Source organism: Schistosoma haematobium, chromosome ZW (genome assembly GCF_000699445.3).
Source record: "Schistosoma haematobium chromosome ZW, whole genome shotgun sequence".
Classification (NCBI taxonomy): Eukaryota; Metazoa; Platyhelminthes; class Trematoda; order Strigeidida; family Schistosomatidae; genus Schistosoma; species Schistosoma haematobium.
The window spans coordinates 38207887-38230535 of record NC_067195.1 but is presented as its reverse complement, the minus strand read 5'-3'; the positions used below and the strand labels follow the sequence as shown (position 1 = coordinate 38230535).

The window sequence follows — 22649 nt, the reverse complement described above, 5'->3', positions numbered from 1 at the left end:
TGGATCTTTCCCATGTTAGTTGAATAAAAGCCTCATCAATAAAAGTTTTGGAAACGATTTAGTCTGTTTCATGAAATATTATATATCCATAGCAAACTTATGTGAACGGTTAGTCACATTATACATTAGTGCCATTTTTGGCATGACCACCAGTGAGTTCCTTCAGTCTACATCTACTTCAAGGAACAATATAAATTTAAGAAAGTGACGTTCAGATTAACGAGATTTTCAGCTACATTTTGCGATGAAGATGATACCAGCTGAGTGCTTACGAAAATAATAGATAGGACCTAATCTAGCTACTAGAGTGGATGAACCATAATACGAGCTCCATAGTAGACACACAATAAAAAGCCGAGTTTTAGAACTGAGAGTTTATATTATTTTGAATGGTAGCTAACCGAACATACAAAGTTTATGATTGATAACTGTAATTGATGCTACAAACTATCCATAGTCGGAATAGCAGAATCCAGTTAGATTCACTTAGGAAATCTTTATTCCACGCTATTGTGATTTACCAAAATGTTCCTCCTAACTTCTTAATTTCGTTCTTGTTCGTAAAAATTCACTCTATATGACTTTATACGTAACCGGTTTATGAACTGTCCCATCTCATATATATATATATATATATATATGCAGCCAGTAAACTGGTGACCATGGTTTTATTTTTGATGTAGCTTCTTCTTATTTGTTAGAACTAATAATAATAATAAACATAATAGTAACAAAAGTAAAAGTGGTAATAGTAATAATAATAGTAATGATGACAATAATAACTAATAAGAGTGGTAGTAGTAATAATAATAATAATGTGAGAAACAGTTCAGTCAACAAAAATACAACCAAAAAGAATTCTTTCCCTTAAAGTTACGTTCACTTTTATAAAGAAAGTTACAGCAGAGTCACCACTGGCTTTTATTCTGAGCCATATCTGATAACGTCTCTAGCCACTGTGTTGCACCATCTCTAGGATCCCAACCACAGATTCATGAAGGACAAACAGGAGCCAGTCCCGTACAGCGTTCGTTCGTACCACGACACCACGTCATAACACTGACCACCTCTCCGCATTTTCTGACCAGTCCCAGCGTCGGCAAATAATGCACGACGAGGGGTTCTCCGGGACGACATTCGTAGAACATGTCCAGGCCACCGAACTCAATGTTTCAAGATAGTGACACTAATTGAGTTATCGTCGCTGTGCCTGAACACAAGATGCCGAACCTCTGTATTACTAACATGGTGTTGCCCTTGAATGTCGGAAATCCATAGGAGAGCGATGATCAAACAAAGAGGGTGATGCCAGTCTTGTAAAAGTATTTTGCACTTAAAAGGTGTAAACCACATGCCATACGTACGGACACTAACTGCCGACTGATTAAGTGCGGACTGCATAGCATGGATACCATCACACAGTAAGACAATATCATCCACACACTCAAGGTCAAAGAGTCGTTTTCCAGGTGACAGATCTACACCACCATTACCTACATCCATGAGAACTGTTCCCAGAACCCCATCGATGGCAAAGTTGAAGAAGAATGGTGAAATTGTTTGAACCTCTCTAACCCCACTGCTTGAATAGAACAATGGAGAAAGGTGGTTGTATGCCGTCAATCTACCTGAAGTGCTTGTATATAGGGCTCTTAAGGTGTGAATAAACTTCTTAAACAAATACTTCTTCAATAGACAATCCCAGAGAATGGTCCCGTCCAACGAAGTGAAGGAGGCCCTAATGTCAAGAAACACTACGATAGTTGACCTGTAATAATTATGACGGTGTTCTAAACTTTGGGACAGAGTGAAGATGTGATCAATAAATCCTCGACCAGAACGTAAACCAGCCTGGTTCTCGCAAGACAATCTTTCTCGGGTTTTCAACAATCTACAAAGTACGACGGAGGCCAATAGTTTGTACGCAATCGGAAGTAGATTTATTCCCCGATAGTTATTGAAGAAACGAAGTGATCCTTCTTTGAAAAATATAGACAACTATTGACTTATCCCACGATGTTGGGACACTCTCCAATTTCAAGACCTTCGTGAACAACTCAGAAGGTCATTATTTTTGAAAAAGGGCTAGAGGTAAGTAATATAGGCCTGGCAACTTGTGGCGCTCCAAGATTTGGAGTTCATTGCGGAATTCCTCCTCGTTAGGTGGGTCAGTCATCATCAATCATGGAGGGCAGGACAGTCTGATCGATGTTTCTGGGGTGGTAGACTAGCTGAACTAATCCTCGAAAAACCCTGTCCATCATCCAAGACGTCGATGGATGTTAGTGACTGGCATCCCGTCATCCTCACAGATTGTTTTGCTCACACCAGACTTCTTGCTGCCAGTGGCTCGGATGAGTTGGAAGAGCTTCCGGTAGTTACCAAATGCAGCTGCTGCTTCCAGCTCATTAGCACGCTCCGATCAACAGGCTTCTCGGTCTTTAAACAAGCTTTACTCAAATTCATCAGATAACAGTCTTCGTTTGTGGTCAAACTCGAGGTCATTCAGAGTAGACCGGCGGGTGTCAATGAGTTGTAAGGAGCCTAAAGAAACTCGGTGTTCATAAGCGGGACATTTCGCGAAGTTGCGAGAGACTTTACTCACCATTTTACTAGCGTCATGCAATTGCAACCAAAGCTCATCTTTACTTTTCGGTGGGCTGGTAACTAGCCTTGAACCTAGCTCGGTTTGATATTTAGTTGCGACAAAGACCTTCGTAAACAACTCAGTCAGGTAGCACATCGGCGATGGCTGTACCGGTGGTTAGTTTTAGCCAGTAACAGGTTGTAGTAGACGATCACCATTATCTGACCTGCGACCAACAAGTCCCCATTAGCTACCTAAGCGACTCTCTTCTGTACCTAGATGCCTGACCTGAGTATTTAAGTCTTCGGTTAGAGCTATGATATCTGTCGAAAGCACTTTCTGTAGAAGAACAATTAACTGGCGATAGAACTTATCCTTGATCGCATACGGACTGCATAGGTGATGTTGAAAAGACATCGTTTATCACATCGATTTATTCGCATTTTGATGGAGCTTTCAAATCTAACAGCACATAAACAACTGTTAATGGGGATCTAATAGATCAGTGCTGCTTCAGCCCTAGCGCTTAGTGCGACACCAACGCCAGCGAAACCACACGAAGAAGCCAGTGTCCGCGGAAAAACGCACATGAAACAAGCTTCTCGAAGTGACAGATGGAGAGCGAATTTGTAGTATTTCACTAGTCTTGAATACGAGTCTCAGATAGACAACAGATATCGATGTTGAAACTTTCTAAAGACATAGCCAACCCTATCGGTCATCTGATCTGCATTAGTGTGTGAACGTTGAAGGAGGCCAGTTTAAATGGTATACGTGGTTTCAGAAAGACTGGGTCAGTATTCATAGTCAGCGGCAGCATTCAAATTTCAACGTATCAGCGACTTGAGATCGTTTATACAGGACGGGGTTTCCATCATAGGCAAGCTGCTGTATAAGTTTAAAAGTAAAAAAATAAAAATGAGAATAAAGGGCAGTATATAAGTGACGTAGTATAAAAGAAATAAAAATAAGTGTTACCAAATGATTGAGAATAGGATTTGTCTGGATAAGCGTTGAAGCAATAGAAAATTTTCCAGACGTAGTTATCATTGGTTTGTGTATGGGCTGGGATACTGCCCGGGTGCCCAAACTAAAGTAAATAGTTTTCTTAGAGTCACACTCCGAGCCTTTGACCTAAAGGTCTAATCCTCAAGGCAGTGGAGCAACGATAGGACATGCAGTCCAATGGTACCGGTCACCAACAATAGGTTCATACACCATTTGTTCTCTCAGGATCCTGGAGTCCATGTGCACCATTGGCTTGGAATCAGGGTTTTCCAACTCCCCTAGGTGGACTCTCCGTGACCACCAACCCGGTTAAAAAGCTGGAAAATCGCTTTTCGTCCTCTCAATTTCGTAAACAATACCCCACCGTGAGAAGGCAATGATTAGGACTTTCCTGGCAGTGGCTGAATATGCGAGGCCATGAGTGAGCATTTCGAGAGGGAGAGCAGGCTCGTTCTACCTTTTAGGGGCAACCGAACGATAAGTTATAGCCTAGTCTCAGTGGGGGTAATTCAAAATAACGAAGGTTATTTTAGGACTTAACTGAGGCGCAAGAATGTGGAATCAGATTTAAAGACATATCCTGAAAACGAGATCAAAGAGGTTTAAAACTTAGATTTATGTCTTTGTCCATCTCATTCCCAACACTTGCCTACCTAACATGCTGACATTTAAAGCAGCTGAGTAAATTAGCACATAATATTAGCTTTCGTTGCGATAAAGTAACAAAAACCCGTACAGTCTAATCATAACGTCTAAACACGAATTTACGTCTACAGTATCACATTCATATCATAATAGGAGATGCATACCAGATTAGTTAAGTAACTGAATAATCAAGTGTTTAAGTTGTCAACTGGAAATAAATGCAGTGAAGTATCCATTTAAAGAACATTATGCGAATTAGTCACATGCTTCTTTCAAACTGTCGCCACTGTCAATTAATAAAAAAGCAGAGTTATATTGATTGTAAAGTAAATCAGTTGCGCCTCATTTTTATTAGTTAATTACGCCACTTTAAACGACTTATCAACAATAGAATAATGTTTTTTATCAAATTATGATTAATTTGCTTGGAAGAAAATAGTTAATCTGTTCGAAAACAAAAGCATACTTTGACTGAGAATATGAGAAAACCAGTCACTTTCTATACCTTTCCAAATGTTAATTCTACATGCGGTATTGTAAAATTAAAATTAGTTGCATTTGAAAAATAAAACACGTGAATCCCCTAAAAATAATATTTGAACATAGATTCACATTCATGATCAAAATTTGCCACAATTACTAAGATCAGTTGGCTTGCATAAGAATGTTTAGTGTTTCAAAATGTCACATTAATAAGCAGCACAAAAATTCAGATAATGAAACGCATAAATAATAAAAAAGAATAGTAAGTACATGGAGTAAATTATTGTGTAAAAACTTTAATTCATATTGAGATATTCTAAGTAGATACATTTGATATCTTTATGTTCTTCACAATAAAAAAAGGTGACTAATATGTAAAAATGAAATGATGAGTGGATTAGAATGCTCAACGATAACACACTAAACTTTAAGTTCGGGTAATTAAATGAACAACTGTATTTGGTATTTGTCACTTTGTAATGGTATTCATCTAGTTCAAAGAGCCCACCATTACAGCAGTACTCAGCAGCTACTCGACCCCGTTACGGTATTCAGTACAACCCAGACCAGCATAAAAATCATGATATGATTTTTTAATTATGGTTGCAGGTGAAGCTTGACTAATACGTAACGAGTTACCACATTAGGCGGTCATAATGCAGCGGTAAACCTGGTACCTGAAATCGGGGTTTTGTTTGCCAAAAGTAAGAGAAGTAACATGACACTATTCACGTTTGAGAAATATCTAACCAAATATATTTAAAATGTGGGGTGTCAGTGGACACAAAGAAAAAATTTATCTGGGGACTTAAATATTCCAAACATGAGGAGGCTGGGAAGAAAACGGTACCAACATTCTTAATGTGTTGTTCAAAGACATTTTGTTTTCAGAAGATTCACTAGTGTTTCCGTCGCGTTAATGAATTATGTCATTGGTAAACCAAGGCAATTGGATGTGATACTATCGTTAAATGAAAAGTTATGAAATTATCTGCCTGATTGGTGTAATATCTCCAATTCATCATTAGACCATGGTTGTGATAACTAAAAACTTAAGCTAACTTTTGTTTAGCATAGATGTAGTTTTTTTTAACTTTTTGGGATTTTATCATTTACACAAATTGATATAACCCTCTAAAACTAGCAAAATTCAGTTCAACAGATATCTAGGTTTCAAAAGACATAAAATTTTATTTAGTATTTTCACATAAGTAGTGAGACAGTCTTTACATATGTAACAACCTATAGAAAACCTATCTTATAGGAGAACGTAAGTTTTCATTGTAAATTTACCTTAGCCAAACAACTATTGAAAATCAGTAGGCGCTAGAGAGGTGTTTTGTCTTTGCACAAAACACATTGGAAATGTACAGCTGCAACTTCGAAAAGAAACGAATCGAGAATCTTCAGGCCTTGTTACTATTGAACCAGTAAATTGGCATCCAATGGTCTATGTTTACAACCTTGATTAACACTCAGTATTTTTCTGTGATAACTGGTCTACGTTTGACATCTGGAGAGGTCGTGAGTATGCATTAGTAAAAGACCTCATAATAAAACGAGACGTCTAAATAATGCTCCCTGGTTTCCAATCATTGTCTCAGCTAATTTCGAACCGCGTTGTGAACTATCTTTAAAACTGAGTAAATCCACAGACCTGCCATTCTAAGAAAGAAATGTGTTACTCAGTGAATAAACTCTGAGTAGACAAACATTCAGTTGTTATTCCACGATATGAGAAGTAGACATTAAAGTGACTTACCTGTGGTGAATTTTTTGATGAAATACCAACAAAGAGGTTTTCATACGAACCTCTGGTTTTTAAAGCATGTAGAGCGGATCGTATAACACCGATTTTATCATTTACCTATATAAGAAATAGAAATTATGGCAAAGATAAAGCCTCATTAAAGTACATCTGAAGAATAAAAAGAAAGTCTCATATCAACAAAAACCTACACTGCTTATTGATAAACACTAATATATTCTAATGGTAACAGTAACGACATAGATGCATAATACGGGATAACAATATTTTGAAGAAGAAAATGACTTGATATTATTACTGGGTTGGCATTTACTGTTTAAGTAAAACTGGTACAAGTATATGAAAGTGATTGAGAAAAGTATAATTTAGGTTTTCAGCTGACAGTCATAGTTATTACTTAAAAAATCGAAAGGGTGATAACGGAAAATTACGTTTTTTTGTTATGAATTCTTATGCACTAGAAATTTGCTGTAAGAAAAAAATACCTCTAGATATTATCATTTTTCCTACTAACATGGAACGGATTGATGGCCGCGTGTTCAAATCACTTTCAAACTTCATATCCACGATTCCTATTTCATAAAAGTTTACATATAACGGTAGGTACTCGAACTGATGTACGTACGTACGTACGAATTTCTACGTTATTATTGACTGACTGACTGATAATGCTAGGTATGTGCACTGATAGTAATTGTAGATTCATTTAGTTCAACCCTAAGTACGTTACTTTACCACCGTTTTCCCATTTCAACAGTGAACTAAAATTCAGTTAAACATTGTCGAATTAAGCTCAGTATTCGCATTATAGTTCTCCTTAGTTCCTTGATTTTGACTTACTCTAAACCTACGTGGGCGTTTGCATGGGAATCAGCTAATAATATAATGTAACGCGCTTGACTCTAATTTCGTAGTGCTATGTAGATCTCTGGGACGAAGTGAACAACTGCTGAAGCCGAATAGCCATCAATGGATACAGATATTTGGGTCGCCCTTCACATTAATAAATTAGATTACTCATTGGCTTTATGCGAATCTGTCTTATAAATATGCTACCAAGAATTTTCAGTTCAATAATTAGGAACAACCATACATAACCCTAAAGTAATGAGGATCTGTGCTTCATACTTACTTCGTCTTTAACACTTGTTCACTGGTTAATGTGTGGCATATTTCACTCGAAAGTGGGTGAGTGACTGAGAAAGTGTAAGCTACCGTGTGTTTTCAACAAGATATAAAATTAAACCGATACTGCCGACAAAAGCTATGCCGATAAGGATTAAGGATAATAAAAAATGTGACTCAGTTTACTTGTTTATATGTAATCCACTTGTAATCCTGCTCACAGTATTCGCGCCAACCCAAACAAGCTGAATTTCCTAATATTTAGAAGACGAGAATAACGATTTAAAAAAATTAGCGTATGAGAATGGAGGTAAGAAAGTACATTTAGAAAAATAACAGCAAAGCAACTGGTGGTAGATGAACTAACATTAAAAAGTCTGAATATACTAGATAGACAGTAGTCGAAAAATCTTCATTTAAAAGGATGGAATATTACATCCTTTAAAATGACGTTATTTTATAAGCTTGCACAATACAATTTATACGTAACAAAATGCACTAGAGTAAGAAATTTCCATTAATTTAGTCTAAACCTTTGAACATGGCTCGGGTTAACAGTTTGATTTTATGGGGTGATTTGGTGAGCTTATTTATCCGGACTAGCTTTCTTTCACTACATTAATTTAAATAACTAACGTAATGCGTAGCTCTAAGAGGATGGAGCTGTGTAATATACATCCTAATCATCAAGGTTAGTGGAGGTTCATAGTTTCACCTATAGATTTACCATTTATTGAATAAGACCCAACATCGAAACTCAAGATATTTTACCCAGCGATTTCACCGTATATAAGGCATGATTCGAGGAGACCTACAACCATATACCAATGAATTAGCCAAAATATCTAAATAAGTAACCAGAATACACATCACTTGTGAATATGATTGTTTATCTATAGCGAGAATGTGCTGATAAGATCTAGTGGCTAAAATGAATTACTTACTTGAAAAATTCAACCCAGATAGAAACACTTCACAAACAGTAGACAAATTGGCACATACTTCTGGAATGGTAGTATAAGTAACGGATGTGCGAGTGTTTCCCTATTTTGTAAAAAGAGGAATCATTAATAAGATGAGCGTGTTTAGGAAAATTTCGAGACATATTTGCACGGATTCAATCATTCTCAAAAATGCTTTTTATACCAGCATCCTAAAAGGGTTGACATAATGATTAGCATTATATAAAAGTTCTATTTAAAACAAGAAGTCAGTCATCAACTCTTACGGATGAATTATGATCAGTCACACTACACTCAAGTAACCGGGACATAGTATTTCCCTAAAAGATTACTTCAGATAACTTTCGTGACAATTAACTCTGAAACTGTTATTTTTTATCTTAAAATATGATAAACACCTCAAACTCCTTTAAATGTTCAAGTGCGAAAATTGAGGTTTTGAACTCAACATGGTGTAAAAAACATAGCAGTTCAAAAAATATTAGATCAGAATGAACATGATTAAATGTTAATGATGAAAATCTCCCTCAACTTAGACGTAGTTGAATGCACAGGTTATGGCCTCAAACCAGGAATTAGGAAGACTTACTTTATGCAGAGAATTGATGAAACAGCTTTACACTGATTCACAGCTATATATTTTCCCAGATGAAGCCGTTTGGTGATAGAAAACCACTTTCAAATCATGAATATCTTCATAAACCACCAACTTAAACGATAAAAACATGTTTCATGATGTTTATTCATTAACAGGACAATAACCGATGATTTAGTCAGTGACCAAACTATACAATATAAGGTTATCCTTGAAAAATAAACATACAACACCAAGGAAATCAGGTAAACGTACTTCGTAATCGATAGCTGCAGACTGCTCATTTAAAAAGCAGTCAAGAGGAAATGTGACTTTATTAGATTTACGTTTGTAAATACAGAATCCAATAACGACAATTGCAGTAGCGATAGCTATATAAAGCATCCTCTAAATGCCTAGTAAAATTGTAAAAATAATCGCAATAATTACTAATATCCGTTTAGAAAGTATTAAAATTCCAAAATAATACCATAAATGTAAAACCTACAATAACATACGATACGGATATTTTTATGGAAGATACGTCTTAAATGATCTTCAAACTATACCATTAAAGAGGAAAATTACGAAAGCATATTTTCTACAATACAGTGCTGATCAGCGAACTTGCACTATATCACAATAAAAAGTATTTCCTATACGTGATATCTGAAAAAAGAACTGATATTATTGTATAGAAAAGCTACATTCATGATATACATCAAAAAGAAACTATTAGAGAAGGTTAAATGAAATGCCATCTACCATAGATAAGTTATAAATAAAAAATTTACTCTGAAACGCAACTTGAACTAACAAAAGCCAAGTATTTTATTACCTGTCAGGAATCTGAATGAGGTTGATGACCATTTTTAACGTTTACAGTACGACATTCTAAAGTGGTGACCAAATTATCAGCCCACGATGAGATGTCACAATCTTCAAGCATTTCCAAAGTCTCTCATATTTGAGGTGCTGATATATGCAAGGGGTCAGACACGGTAATTCAAGACAATCAACACCTCCATAAAGAGTCGGATTATAAACTCACAGTGTGTAGTTCGTTTCGTGCGATTTTATTTCACCAGAAAACGTATAGGCATGAAACTTGTCAGTTTTATTAAATAAGATTAGAGCAAACTAGTAAAACGCTAAACAGCACTTGAGTAATTGATTAAAAGATAGACAGTAAACTCGAAATAACCTATGAGGACTATATGAAGTGATTATGCATATAAAATTTAAGGAAAAAAAGCAAGAAAATGATGAATATGTTATAGATGTCTGATAGGTGAAAAAGCAGATAGGCATACGAATAGTAGACGCAGATTTCAATAGACCTGACGACCGTGGATGCACTGATACACCCTCTTTTCGAAAAGAAATGCAGCGTATAACACAGATATAATAAGAATACATTTCTTAATCGTATGATACACATACTAGTATGTGTAAGTTAGTAGCAACTAACTTACTATATTGGTCAACATAAAACTATAAAATATTTTTTCCTAATAAATCTACTACTTGTTACAAATTTCAGCTGTCAAGCTGAGACATACTGTACTAGAATGGGAAAATGAATATTTAAGAAGCAAGTTCAATCATAACAATACACACTGCTAATACAGACTCAAATGACCGCTTGAAGCTGAAACACGAACAAGTGATACATACAAACAAAACAATCTCATTGGTGGTTATGGTGTTGTGACACTGCACCAAAAGCAAACGAAATGTACAATAAATATATACTTGAACCAATAAACAAGTATACTCTTGTTTCAAACGGTTTTGGGTGTTTAACACATTTTCAGAATGTAGTTAGTTGTTAGCCAACTAATTCTAACCTAATATTGCTCTGATAATGTGAATATTACTGAAAGATTATTACAACAGTATTGACGGTGCTACTATGAACAAAAACTCTAGGTACTTCAGAACCACTTTCGATGCTTATTTTTCCCTTGACTTGTTGTTTGACTGGATGCTGCAACAAAATCACAATACCTCCAAACATGTTGATGAATACAGAGCCAAGTTTTTTAAATCTGGATTAAAGTCGCCTGCCTTAAGTATTTTACGAAAGGTGCTGATAGTCACAACTCGTATTTTTCTCTTTCAAGTTTTAGTAAATAGTGTTACGTGGTCTTAGCATATTTGGACTCAACTCTCCTAGAAAAGAGCTTGCATTCATCGAAATAATTTTCAACTCTTGAAAATCACTAGTCTCTCGTAGATTTAAAAGCCCATGGAAAACTCACAATGTATCGAACAAAGAGTTATCATATTTTTCAAAAAAATCCTGGATTCATTAGTAAGTAGGACTACTGAGAACAACTGTTTGACTTGCAACAAATCTTCTACTTCCATGGTCTTTCGTTCTTAGAAACCGTTTAAAACTTACCTACTACTAAGCTTTAATGGCACCTCAATTCAGACGCATTGTTTTACAAAAGTAAATGATTTGTTCCATGACCTTAATGTGTTAGTTTTAATCATACCTTCTTTTAACTTGAAGAGTATCCTTCAAGTTACACAGTAATTTGTTGAAGCCAGGTATTAAAAAACTTACAAGCTTCACACAGAATAATCCGATGACCGGGATATTTCATCATTCAGGGTGTTTGCTGACAGGGTCATACTAGCCAAGTGTCGTATGCATGAGAACAGGTCAATTGAGTAAGAGTTACTGGGCCTGCTGGACACTCGCAGCCGAATCCCTTATACTAGGATAGAGAGACGGACTGAATATTTATGCCTGCGTCATGTGTTATGACTTTTTAGTAGTCGTGGGCTCTGAAATATACGATGGCAGTTTGATGTTAATATTTGAAATATTTGCGCTTCTTAAAATCATCTTTTATCACAAATAACAGTAGTTTATAATATAAGCTCTGTTCTAGTAAAAAAAATATTGAAACATATTGTCTTATTTTTCAGCTCAACTAAATAAATAAAAGTACAATGTTTATTGGCATCCCGGAAAACAATTTTCGACTATCTAGTAAGTTCTTATACCTAAGCACCAAACAACGCCTGTAAGAATTTATAGTTAGAAAGTCCGTAAGTGTCTAGTTGTCGTTTTTAAATTCCGATTGATGTATTTTTATGACTGAATATACTTACATCTCAAGCATTCCCATATAGATTACTCTAAACACATTCAATCTGTTTTGTCAGTGTTTATGTCCTTTAGATTCGTTTGAGGGCAGTGATAATTCGCTTCTACTTTAACCACAGCACTATAACTCCATAGTTAAATACTACATAAATATGAGTGTCACTTATAAGGAAACGTCACATATAAACCGCCTTTTAGGTGCAGAGAGTATATTTCCTCCACAACTAAGTAGGAGTTTTACATTTTCATCAGTGCTTTCCAATAAAATTCACAACCACATTAGAAAATCTTTAAAAAGTTTCCTTTCTCTGACTTAAACTTTCCTCAAAACAATGGTAAAGCTTTCACCACTCCCACTTTGGTCTGCATTCAGAAAGCACATAGATCCATACCAGTTTGTTTACCAATTCAAAGGAATTACATTAGATCCTGCTATTGTTCTGTATCTCGATATAGTGTTCAGCTTGGAAAAGGGCACGAACTGTGTTCAATTTGCATTTCTAGACTATACTTCATCCTTCGAATCTTTCAAAACCACCATTAGTTTTCCAGAGTTAATATCGACATCTGGATTACCAGTTGGCAATGTTTTTACCTAAATGGAAGTGGATATTATACTGCGCTTAAAGGAAAGTATTCAAAATCTTTGCTGACTCAATGAGACTCGACAGAAGTGGCTGTTCGTTCATCTTTCCTTTCCTTGTTTCTTACGATCTGTCATCTGAAGAAAAATAATATTACTAAATATGTTGATTATTATCATTTTATGTGCAACTATTTCTGCTTACCTAAATCTTGTTGGATTGGATGAAATCCTATCGCTCATTGAACAGTTTTTTATTGTTGTTGGTCCTAAGCTAGGTCCTTATAAATGCCAAACTGTTAATTTTAGCGTGAGATGTGAACAGCACTTAATACCTTGTCTGAAATTTCAGGAAACCAGTACCATTGGAAATTTCGTAGTAAAACAGAGTTAAAGATTACTGGTCTCGGTGTAAGTTTTTCTTCTTCCCTCTCTTGGTTTTCTTTCGTTTTATCTATATAGCAGAAAATGTTCCGTTTGATTTATCACATTGTATATCACCAACGTAGATTATCTATGTCGAAATGATTGGAGGCCGACTCGAGTTAGACGTGAATAGTGTGACGAACCAACTAACATCGAAGTCACACTTCGTGGTCAGCACCTTACGTGGACTACCCCCATTGACGTAACAAGGTACTATAGATGCTTTGAAGACTGTACAACACAAAGGACGTTATTACAGAAATATATTAGTTCAGGTAGATACAGGCGAAAGTAAGACCACTGCCGCATGGGCCAGTCCATGGCGTATGATTAACTAATGCGCGTTGCTTGTACATGACCTTGGCAGGGAGCGATGATCTGTTCGACATTCAGTGATCCAACTGCCGGATGATTTGGCTAGGGCTCAGTGACATTTCACTGGCCCTACAACATAAATAAGCTACATGGAATTGCACAGCATTCAATTTTACGATCTGTAAAATCTTATATATTATCAACCATTCCTCATTGTACATCGTTATTATTTCCCGCGATTTGGGAAAAAGTTTTTACTGGATAGTGGAGAGTTCTGAAAGTAGGCGGTAGGGTGAGTTTTTTGAAGTCATTATGAATATGATTATAAACAGGCACCTAATATTTTGCAAACTCTTGCAAAAAGCTATCAGATACTAATCATTAACTTCATTTACATCGTTTTCTTTGTCTTCAGGTAGAACGAAACGTCGAAACATTGGAATCCACTGACACAAACAAGGATGTAAAAGATCTACAATGCCGTATATGGCAAATGCATTATGTGACAAACCGGTCATACAAGCGCAGTTATTTAGAATCATGTATTCTTAAAAACATTTCTCACAAGTAGTTGTACATATTCTCATTTTTGTAAAAAACTTTCATTTGATTCTAAATGTTTATCAACTCATATCACCTCAGTATGTTTGTTGTCGATTTTGTTTGGTTCTAAAAGAAACCTGCCGGAATATTCGTGCTAAGAATTCCATATCGTACTGAAAATATAGAACTGAACAAAGCCATTGATAAGAATAGAGAACTCTCTGTGCAAATTTTGATTTGCGATTGACGACACCAACCAACTACTTCTAGGACTAAAATGTTTCAAGTATTCCGTCAGACATTGGCAGCATAAAAAACGTTAGTCTTTGGATACCAATGTGTCAAAAGAAGAGTGTTGTGCAAGTTAAAAACAACTATTTACATATGAATATTACTTATGAACGTCTTTATACAAATTAATTTACTTCAAATTTATTCGCTGAGATTTTACAAATCCATTCCTCGCCTTTAATGTCTAAACAACTACAGAGATATTCAAAAAAATGTGCACACTGCTGTAAAGGACACATTTAATCGCAAAGTTGTTAAGAAAAAAATTAGTTATTGTTAAGGAAAAGAGCTGTTCCTCCTAATCGATGGGTGACTTTCAAACCAAAGTATGAGGAAATATCTATCCAGTTTTTTTCATTAAATAGCAACTTAACAACAGCAAAATACTCGTATAAAAGCTGAATAATCACACAACCAATAGCATGATAGCAACAGTAAAAGATCATACCAATTAATTAACCATGCTTTTTTCCCCTTGCGAATCAACCAGCCTAAACTAAAGTGATCAAGAATTCGGTAGCCTATTATGTCGACCACCACAAGACAAAGTTTAATACATTTAGGAAAAAAATCGAATGGAACGAGAGAAGTGACGAAGACCCAGAAACTAAGACAAACTGAATGTGATTTTACAGCAAACCGATAGATAAACACAATACGTATTGAAACAGAGATTTGGGGGTCGACGATGCAAGGCAATAAGACATGTGAGTTCCTTGACGCATGCGAGTTCATCATGTGGTTTCCCCTCCTACCTGTCTCTAGTTTTGTCACTGGAACTTAAACATGTCTGTTAATGGAAAATATTATACTCAACAACGGTTTTTATTGATTTAAGACCTTACCTTAGCATTCAACTTCATACCCTTACTACCTTGCGTTTTGCCCAATTCGCTTTTTTAAGATCATTAATATACGCACAGTATATCATAATCAACATAGTACTCGCTACTCCCTGCACCAAACACTTGAGCATGACCTCTCGATGTCTCGTGTTTAGCTGTCAAATATACTTAAAATCAAGCATAAACCATTTGAATCAACATCGTTTGTTACTTCTTGTTACCCAACCAAGTGTCACTTATTACGAGCATCTTTTAATGAGTGTAGCTGACAACAAACACTCAACAAACGTACAAATAGACACCCTGTATAGCGGCTCACAAATTGTAAGTCCCTTTCTCCAACTAAGTACTTACTGACAGACCACCCAATAAACACTTGAAACAAGTCTACATGCAACAGTGTTGGCCTTAACAACTTTGATGCAAACCACAGTACTTTCATCAGCTGCTATTTTAAGAGCAGTCAGATGGTACTTAGTTGCACTCAGACTACTTACGATTAATTACCATGAAAATACCTAATCAGTGTTGAAAATAATCCTGAAATTGAAAAAGTAGACGACCGTATATCGTGGAAACTGTTGAAAAGAATTCAATGTATTCAGAACGCCATTGTGTATAGTGCCGCTGATGGCACAAACCTAAAGCCTGTTAAAAGTGCTCTCTCAGAAGAGTGTGGATTGCCGCACTCCTTGTATGTGACACGAAGACTAGAGCATCCTGTTCCATTCTCTTTCGATTCGGAAGTACCACAAAAGCTAATCACGTCATAAGTAGTCAGTTATTACGTAAGCGTATTTCTATGTTTAAAAAGCTTAGAATCATCCATGATAGGAAAACCACCTGACGTTGAATTACGAGAACTGTGCAAACCAACCAACCCAGTCTATGCTCTGGCAACTGTCACAATGATGACTAATGCACAAAACTTAAAGTCCCAGTCTGTACATTAACGAGCAGAAGAACGTGCGATGCTCCCTATCCCATTTTAACCCCGAACCTCTATCGTATGATTGAAGAGCTCATAAGAAAGAGTCCAGGTTACGACATTCACTTAATGCCGTACGACGGAGTGACGGATTGTGACCGAATTGTCATCTGTGAAACACTAAACGTATGGTTTTTCCATTATGAGAATAAATCTCACGCTTTAGATAATAATATTAACACCAATAACTTTAATATTGGTGATATCTACCCTGCTATCGAGACCTTGAAGTCGAATGCAAGTCCCGCTGCAGATGACATCCCATATGTTCTCGTTAAAATGACTGAACCTGACTTGAAACACAGGACACTAACTGATACTGTTACCTCAACACTAAAGTCATTTTTTCAGGCGATTTCAGTATGTCTTGAACTTTACCAAACCACAAATCAAGCGATACAACAAATCTTCCTGAAAACTCCAGTACTGACGAGCATCGGGAGAAGACGTAACCAGTGGAAGCAGCTGTTAGTTATAAGTCATTGAAGTGATAACGAATGCTGACTATCTTCTCGACTCTAGTGTTGAATTAAGATTCCTTCCCGAGAGTACTATCGATTATCTACATCACTCGATCTTTAATTTGCTGGTTGTATCCTAATAATCGTTAACCAGTAATGGTGAAATGTGTGTTTAACTTATTATTTTTTTACTTGAACCCATAAATTGGATTCGTATTGTTACAGACGTATCAATGGCAACTACTTTCAAAGACCTGCCGCACCACTATAACCTGGAGAAAAATATCGAGTGATGAATCAGTGGGATTTCTTTTTATGGTCTTAGGTCATGCTTTGTCAGCGCCAAGCACACTACCGACTGGCAGGTTCGACCGATACCCGACAAATGTCTCGAGATGTACAAACTACAACCGAAGCCAACATGTGTGACCGGCAATGCTGTACATTACAACGACTGTGCTGCTCCTTGTAACCTCATACGCGCGCCTACGTTTTCTCACAGAGCTAAAAATGGCCAGAAATTGGTTCGATCGTCTAGCAGATTTGAAAATAATTCGACCACTAAGCAGCCCATGGCCAAACTCGAATAAAGAAGGATGATGGTTGGCGTTCAAAAAGGAACTGATAATTATAAAAATTTATTCCCGAGTAGCAGTACGTTGCATGAGGCATGCAAGTTTACAACCAAAATCAAAATGCTACAAACGTTATAATGTTTTCTCCTGTAAGTTACTGAGTTACGATTATACTTTACGAGATGTATTCTTCATACATATAGGGAATTAAGTATTTGTGCGTAGGAATATGACTAAAGGTAGTAGAGCTGAAGCGCACAATGTTACAGATCTGAGGAAGTCCCATTGCGCCGAGCCGATGTTTGGGAAGTGACGCGTATCGGTTTGATCTGTTAACAATGAGAAACATTGAAGTAGATGCACGGTCGTTTAGTTGCAATCGCTAACTACAATATATCATTTGGTGCTTCTCGGTAGTAGTTTCCAGACAACAGATACAACAGGCTTTAAACAGAAATAATTAATATGCATTCTAAATATTTGGACGCATTAATTAAGACATAAGACAGGGTAGTCTGTTGTTTATATGTATCCTTGGGGTGTCATCGTAATGCTAAGTAAAAGGTGAGAAGAATAGGACAAGCAGCATAAAAGACCGGTGAGTTTAAGTCATTTTTCATTGCAAAATTAGGACGTGATTATTTAATCTTACCTCCTTCAGTTAGATCGATTACTACGCAAACTTGTTGGGTGAATTGATGAAGACAAGCCAATAATATAGCAATTCATGGATAAAAGAATATACAAATGGAGGAGATTTGCAAAGACTGGGGTAGTTTAACATGACTTGGATTTCTAAAATGAAGTTGGAAAAATTGTTTTGGTGTGCAAGTAACTTGTCAGTTTCTGTTTTAGTCATAATCATCATTATTCTCTTCTCTAAATTTGTTGGTGAGCCTCTTCACTTTAGCGTAGGAGGCTTACCAGCCTGTAATAGAACTTTGTGGTAGAAAACGAAGCCAACTTGTGGTAACAGAGCATGAGTCAAAGAGACAATTTGCATGGAAATTCAATCTCGATACCAATAATTAGTTACTTCGTATTAGACCATAAGGGCCTGCGTGCAGAAAAGACTGACCTACAGATGTACATAGATTGAAGTCGTTTTCCCATCACCTTGTTTGTTAAATAAAATATCATGTCCTAATCGAGCCCCTGTGTTTCATGTTCTGCTGAAAAGTATTATTTCTACGAGAAACGTGCAACGAACTTAGCAGACCGTTGCAAACTGTGGGCTGTGGGTAAAGCAAAGACCTAGTGCCGTAAATCGTAGAGTATGAAGTACGGATTTCCGAACAAAGATGGCACAAAATGTTAACCTAGGACAGTCGGAAAATCCATACTACGAACCAATAATACACATGGGCTTTAGGGTCCTTAACAGTTAATTATTGTTCCATTCTTTATTTTGCCCCTCGTTTCTCATTTGATGAAATCCATACCATCGGTTTATTAAGTTGGTAGGTACTCTCCTCTTGGTCTCAATCTGTTCTCTATCTGATATTCACATTGACCGTACTCAGTTGATCGTCATTTGATCATCCAGTTGACCGAAAAAATCGTGCAGTGCATCGCTTTTGAATGTTGCAGCTAAGCTATAATTACTTCAAACACTCAATTTCAAACGGATTAATCCATATCTCCCGTTTAACCTAACACTAGAACTAGCTCGTATACTGATTAATTTCTAGCCATCCATTTGTGTTATTTGATACTAGTGGAGACTGGTAGATGAGAATTTTCGCAGTCCCCTCAAGCTAACAACGATATCTTAATTCTCGTGGGGGATGAAAATCTTTGCTTATCTTTCATTGGATTTCCTTATATATATACAGTAGTCTAGAGTGACCAATGATTCCTGATTCTATAGCTTACATCATTGTGTGTTAATGTATGGTTAAAGAAAATGCAATCGTATTTTCCTCGTTGAGCAAATCTTTAAATTTCTATTGTCCATAACGTGTCTGATCTACCGTCTTAACTTTGAATGAATGAATCTGAGCTACTGTTTGATGAAGAAGTATTTACAGAAGCCTTTACATGCATGAATTCATTATGAGTGCAGTATGGCTACAAGACTTTTCGTGTCATTCAGCTTAATTACCATCCATGTTTTGTTGCACCTTTGTGGTCACGATTTCCTTTTTTTCTAAATTATTGCCATCAAGTCTAACACTGCTGGCAAAACACTGCAAGGATATTGTACTATATCGTATGACAGATTGAACAAAAGCATCAATTGATTGCGGTCGAGTGGAAACAGGTTCAACTGAATCCATTGCTTCTGTAAGTTTGCTTGTGTAAGAGCTTAGATCCATATTCTTAGAAGAAGATGAAGGATCCATGAATCCTCCTGGAAGTCGAAGTGTCGTTCCATAAATGAGTTGAGCTGCAGTGTACTCAATGTCACCTTTCATTGCATTGAGAACACCTAGTTAAACGAGTGGAAGGGCGTCTGCCCAATGCGAAACGTTTGCAGCTGAGGGTGAAGCTTTAAGCCGTTGGTAAGAGCGTTCCACTAACCCGTTTGCTTGTGGGTGGTGAGCGGTCGTTCGGAACCGTGTTCAAGGAAGTTATTCGAGACAAGGCGTCTGCAACTCCATTGTCTGCCCCAGAAATGTGTTGTATATATGGAGTAAGTTGTGGAATGTAGTCCATTTTTCAAGACTCTCATGGGGGGTACTTGAGTGAAGATAAGCTTAAAGAAAAGGTAAGAGGTTTGTGGTCGGTAAAAAGAGTGGATTCTCGGCCTCCAACAGTGTTCAAAGTGCCTCTCAGCAAAATATATGGCCACGAGTTTCTTGTCGAAAGCGCTATACCTCGATTAAGTGTCTGGCAACCGTCTAGAGAAAAATGCCGAAGGTTGCCATGAGTGGTTAGCTTATTGTTTTAAGACTACTACGATTGCTGAGTCGGATGCGTCTACTGTGATACTGATGGGTGCTTCATTGTCCTGTTGTGCAAGCATTGTTGCTTTAGTGATACGTTTCTTAACTATAGAGAATACTTTTCGCGCTGTATCATCCAGATTGATGGATTTCGCATTTCCACGAAGTTGATCAGTTAGAGGTTTCATAAGTAACGCGAATTTCGGTAAGAATCGTATATAGGAACTTACAAGGCCGTTAAACGTGCGTAATTGCTTGATGGTGATGTGTTCTGGGTAATCCAGAATGGCCGCCACTTTTGTTCTAAGGGGTCGAATGCCTTGCGCATCTATAGTGTGTCCTAGGAAGTCTAATGCATCGGTTCCGATTTGGCATTTCTAAATGTTTGCAGTAATGCCATGTTTTTGTAGTCGGTAGAAAACAAGATCCAGATGCTGAGGTTGCGATTATTTGTCCAGACTTGCGATTAGGCAGTCGTCAAAATACGCATGTACGAAGTTGAGACCTCAAAATAGTCATATATGAACCCTTAGAATATTTGAAAGCATTTCTTGGGCCTTAAGGCATGCGCAAAAATTCGTAAAGTTCAAAAGGAGTTATAATAGTGGTTTTTGGAATGTCGTCAGTGCCATGGGAATTTGGTTATAGACTTTAATAAAGTGGATTTTCGAAAAGACAATTATACTTTTCGAGGTAGCAGTCAAGTTGTGAATGTGAGGCAATGGGTAACGATCGGAAAAAGCTTTCGCATTCAAAGCCTGATAGTCACCAGTTGAACGCCAATCGTTGCTGTCCTTTTCAGGGACCATGTGCGACGGAGATGCCCATGAGCTGTTTGAAGGTCGAATGATTCCTAACTCTATCATGCGGTCGAATTTGTTTTCCGCCAACCTCTGCTTTTCGGGAGGCACTCGGCGCGCTCTCGAGAATACAGGTGGTCCTGAAGTCGTAATGTGATGTGTGAGATTGATGGTTACACACGGCGATTTCGGTTGCGACTGGTATATCCCAGAATACTTATCGAGTAGTGGTTGACAGAATGGGTCTATCATGTGCTTAGTTGTGACTGGAGATAATGTGCAACCGGAAAAAGAAGTTACGCAAAGAGATAAATTACTGTTCCCGTCTTTTAGCCTTTGTTTGCGCGTATCTATGATTAAATTGTGGTGCTGTAGGAGGTCCAATGTATGGGTTTGCGTAAACCCATGTTGAGGTAAACGTACCTTTTGCCATACGTAGCGATAGGCTTAAAACCGATTCGTGAAGCCGGTCGTTAGAATTCGCTGGGAGAACGCTAACTTCTGCGCCAGTGTCGACGAGGTAGCGAACTCTCGTTATCACATCTGTGACGTATAACAGACAGTTGCGTTTGCCGGCTACGGTTGCCGTTAACGCGTGTCGGCTTCGAAGTTTCCCGAATTATTTTTCGTGTCGGTCGATTTTGAGTTCGGAAAATTGCAGGGCTTTCTGCAATTTCGAGATTTTCCGTACTGGTTATGATGTCAGCACCAGTCGGGGTTATCCGTCTATCGTGATCTAGAGACAGATCACTTACGTGAAGTGCTTCTTCGCGGGGTGTGTGACCGTCTACGGTCGTTACGAAATTTAAGATAACATGTAAGAGTGTGACGTAACTCTATTATGTCATTCCGGGTGGTTTGGGGCTTTTCTTCGACTGAAAATACCTCGAAGTTAGGAGGTTTGGTGATTTCTAAGATGCGGTCGGGAGATGCAGCCAGCTCGTCTACGGCGTTGTCTTGAAACGAGACTAGCACAGCTTGCACCTGTTGAGGAAGCTTGGATAAGAAAAGTTGATTAAATAGGCCATCATCGAAGGTTCTTTGGCCGATAACCTCTCCCATTCTTTGCAACATGTCTGTCGCAGAACCATGTTGCAGATCGATGTTATTAAGGAGTTGGTCTAACCTTTGTCTATCGGTTAGGTCTCCGTGTTTAAGGATAGATGGTTTCAGTGTTTCGTAGGGTTCAGAAACACCACTAGTAAACATACTAGGTGTTACGTACCTGTTGAGTTGGCGCGGTAGTGCCTTGACTACTGCGAGGAATTGTGCACGTGTGTCGTTCACGCCGTGCTCGTGGATTTCGGCCTCTGCGTAGTAGAACCAGGCTTCGATATTGTCTGGCCAGAAGGGCATTAATTGAATCGAAGGTGGGGACATGGACTTTCACCCAAGTAACTTGCGTGTCTGACCCGTCATGGCGAAATATCAAAAACAAGAATGGATGGGAAAAAATATCACAATTTATAAAAATTGAAATAAAGCAATGGTTTATGAAATTCCAAAAAGAACAGACTCACAGTTGGCAAGTTGGTGTACCAGAACACTTTGGACTCACCAATGACAACGCCACAGGTGTAGCAACCGAACAACTAATAGTCGGTTGGAACAACGGACTGACGAACCAAAATTTATTCGATTAGACCAGACCACGTTCC

The 22649-nt window shown here is 37.5% G+C and overlaps 1 protein-coding gene across 2 annotated transcripts in view; it reads right to left on the bottom strand.

The window, feature by feature from the left end:
* Positions 1 to 10808, bottom strand: part of ACSL5_1 (Long-chain-fatty-acid--CoA ligase 5) — an 84872-nt gene extending 74064 nt beyond the window's left edge. The window contains exons 1-5 of one of the 2 annotated variants that reach the window (XM_051218742.1): positions 10773 to 10808; positions 9429 to 9568; positions 8561 to 8660; positions 7803 to 7870; positions 6486 to 6590 (exon numbers count right to left, since the gene is read on the bottom strand). In XM_051218742.1, coding sequence (XP_051071348.1) covers positions 6486 to 6590; positions 7803 to 7870; positions 8561 to 8660; positions 9429 to 9557 — 402 coding nt within the window. In that variant the 5' untranslated portion in view covers positions 9558 to 9568; positions 10773 to 10808. The remainder of the gene's footprint in view (positions 1 to 6485; positions 6591 to 7802; positions 7871 to 8560; positions 8661 to 9428; positions 9569 to 10772) is intronic. The other variant, XM_051218741.1, reaches the window with a different exon arrangement.
* Between the last annotated feature and the right edge of the window lie 11841 nt (positions 10809 to 22649).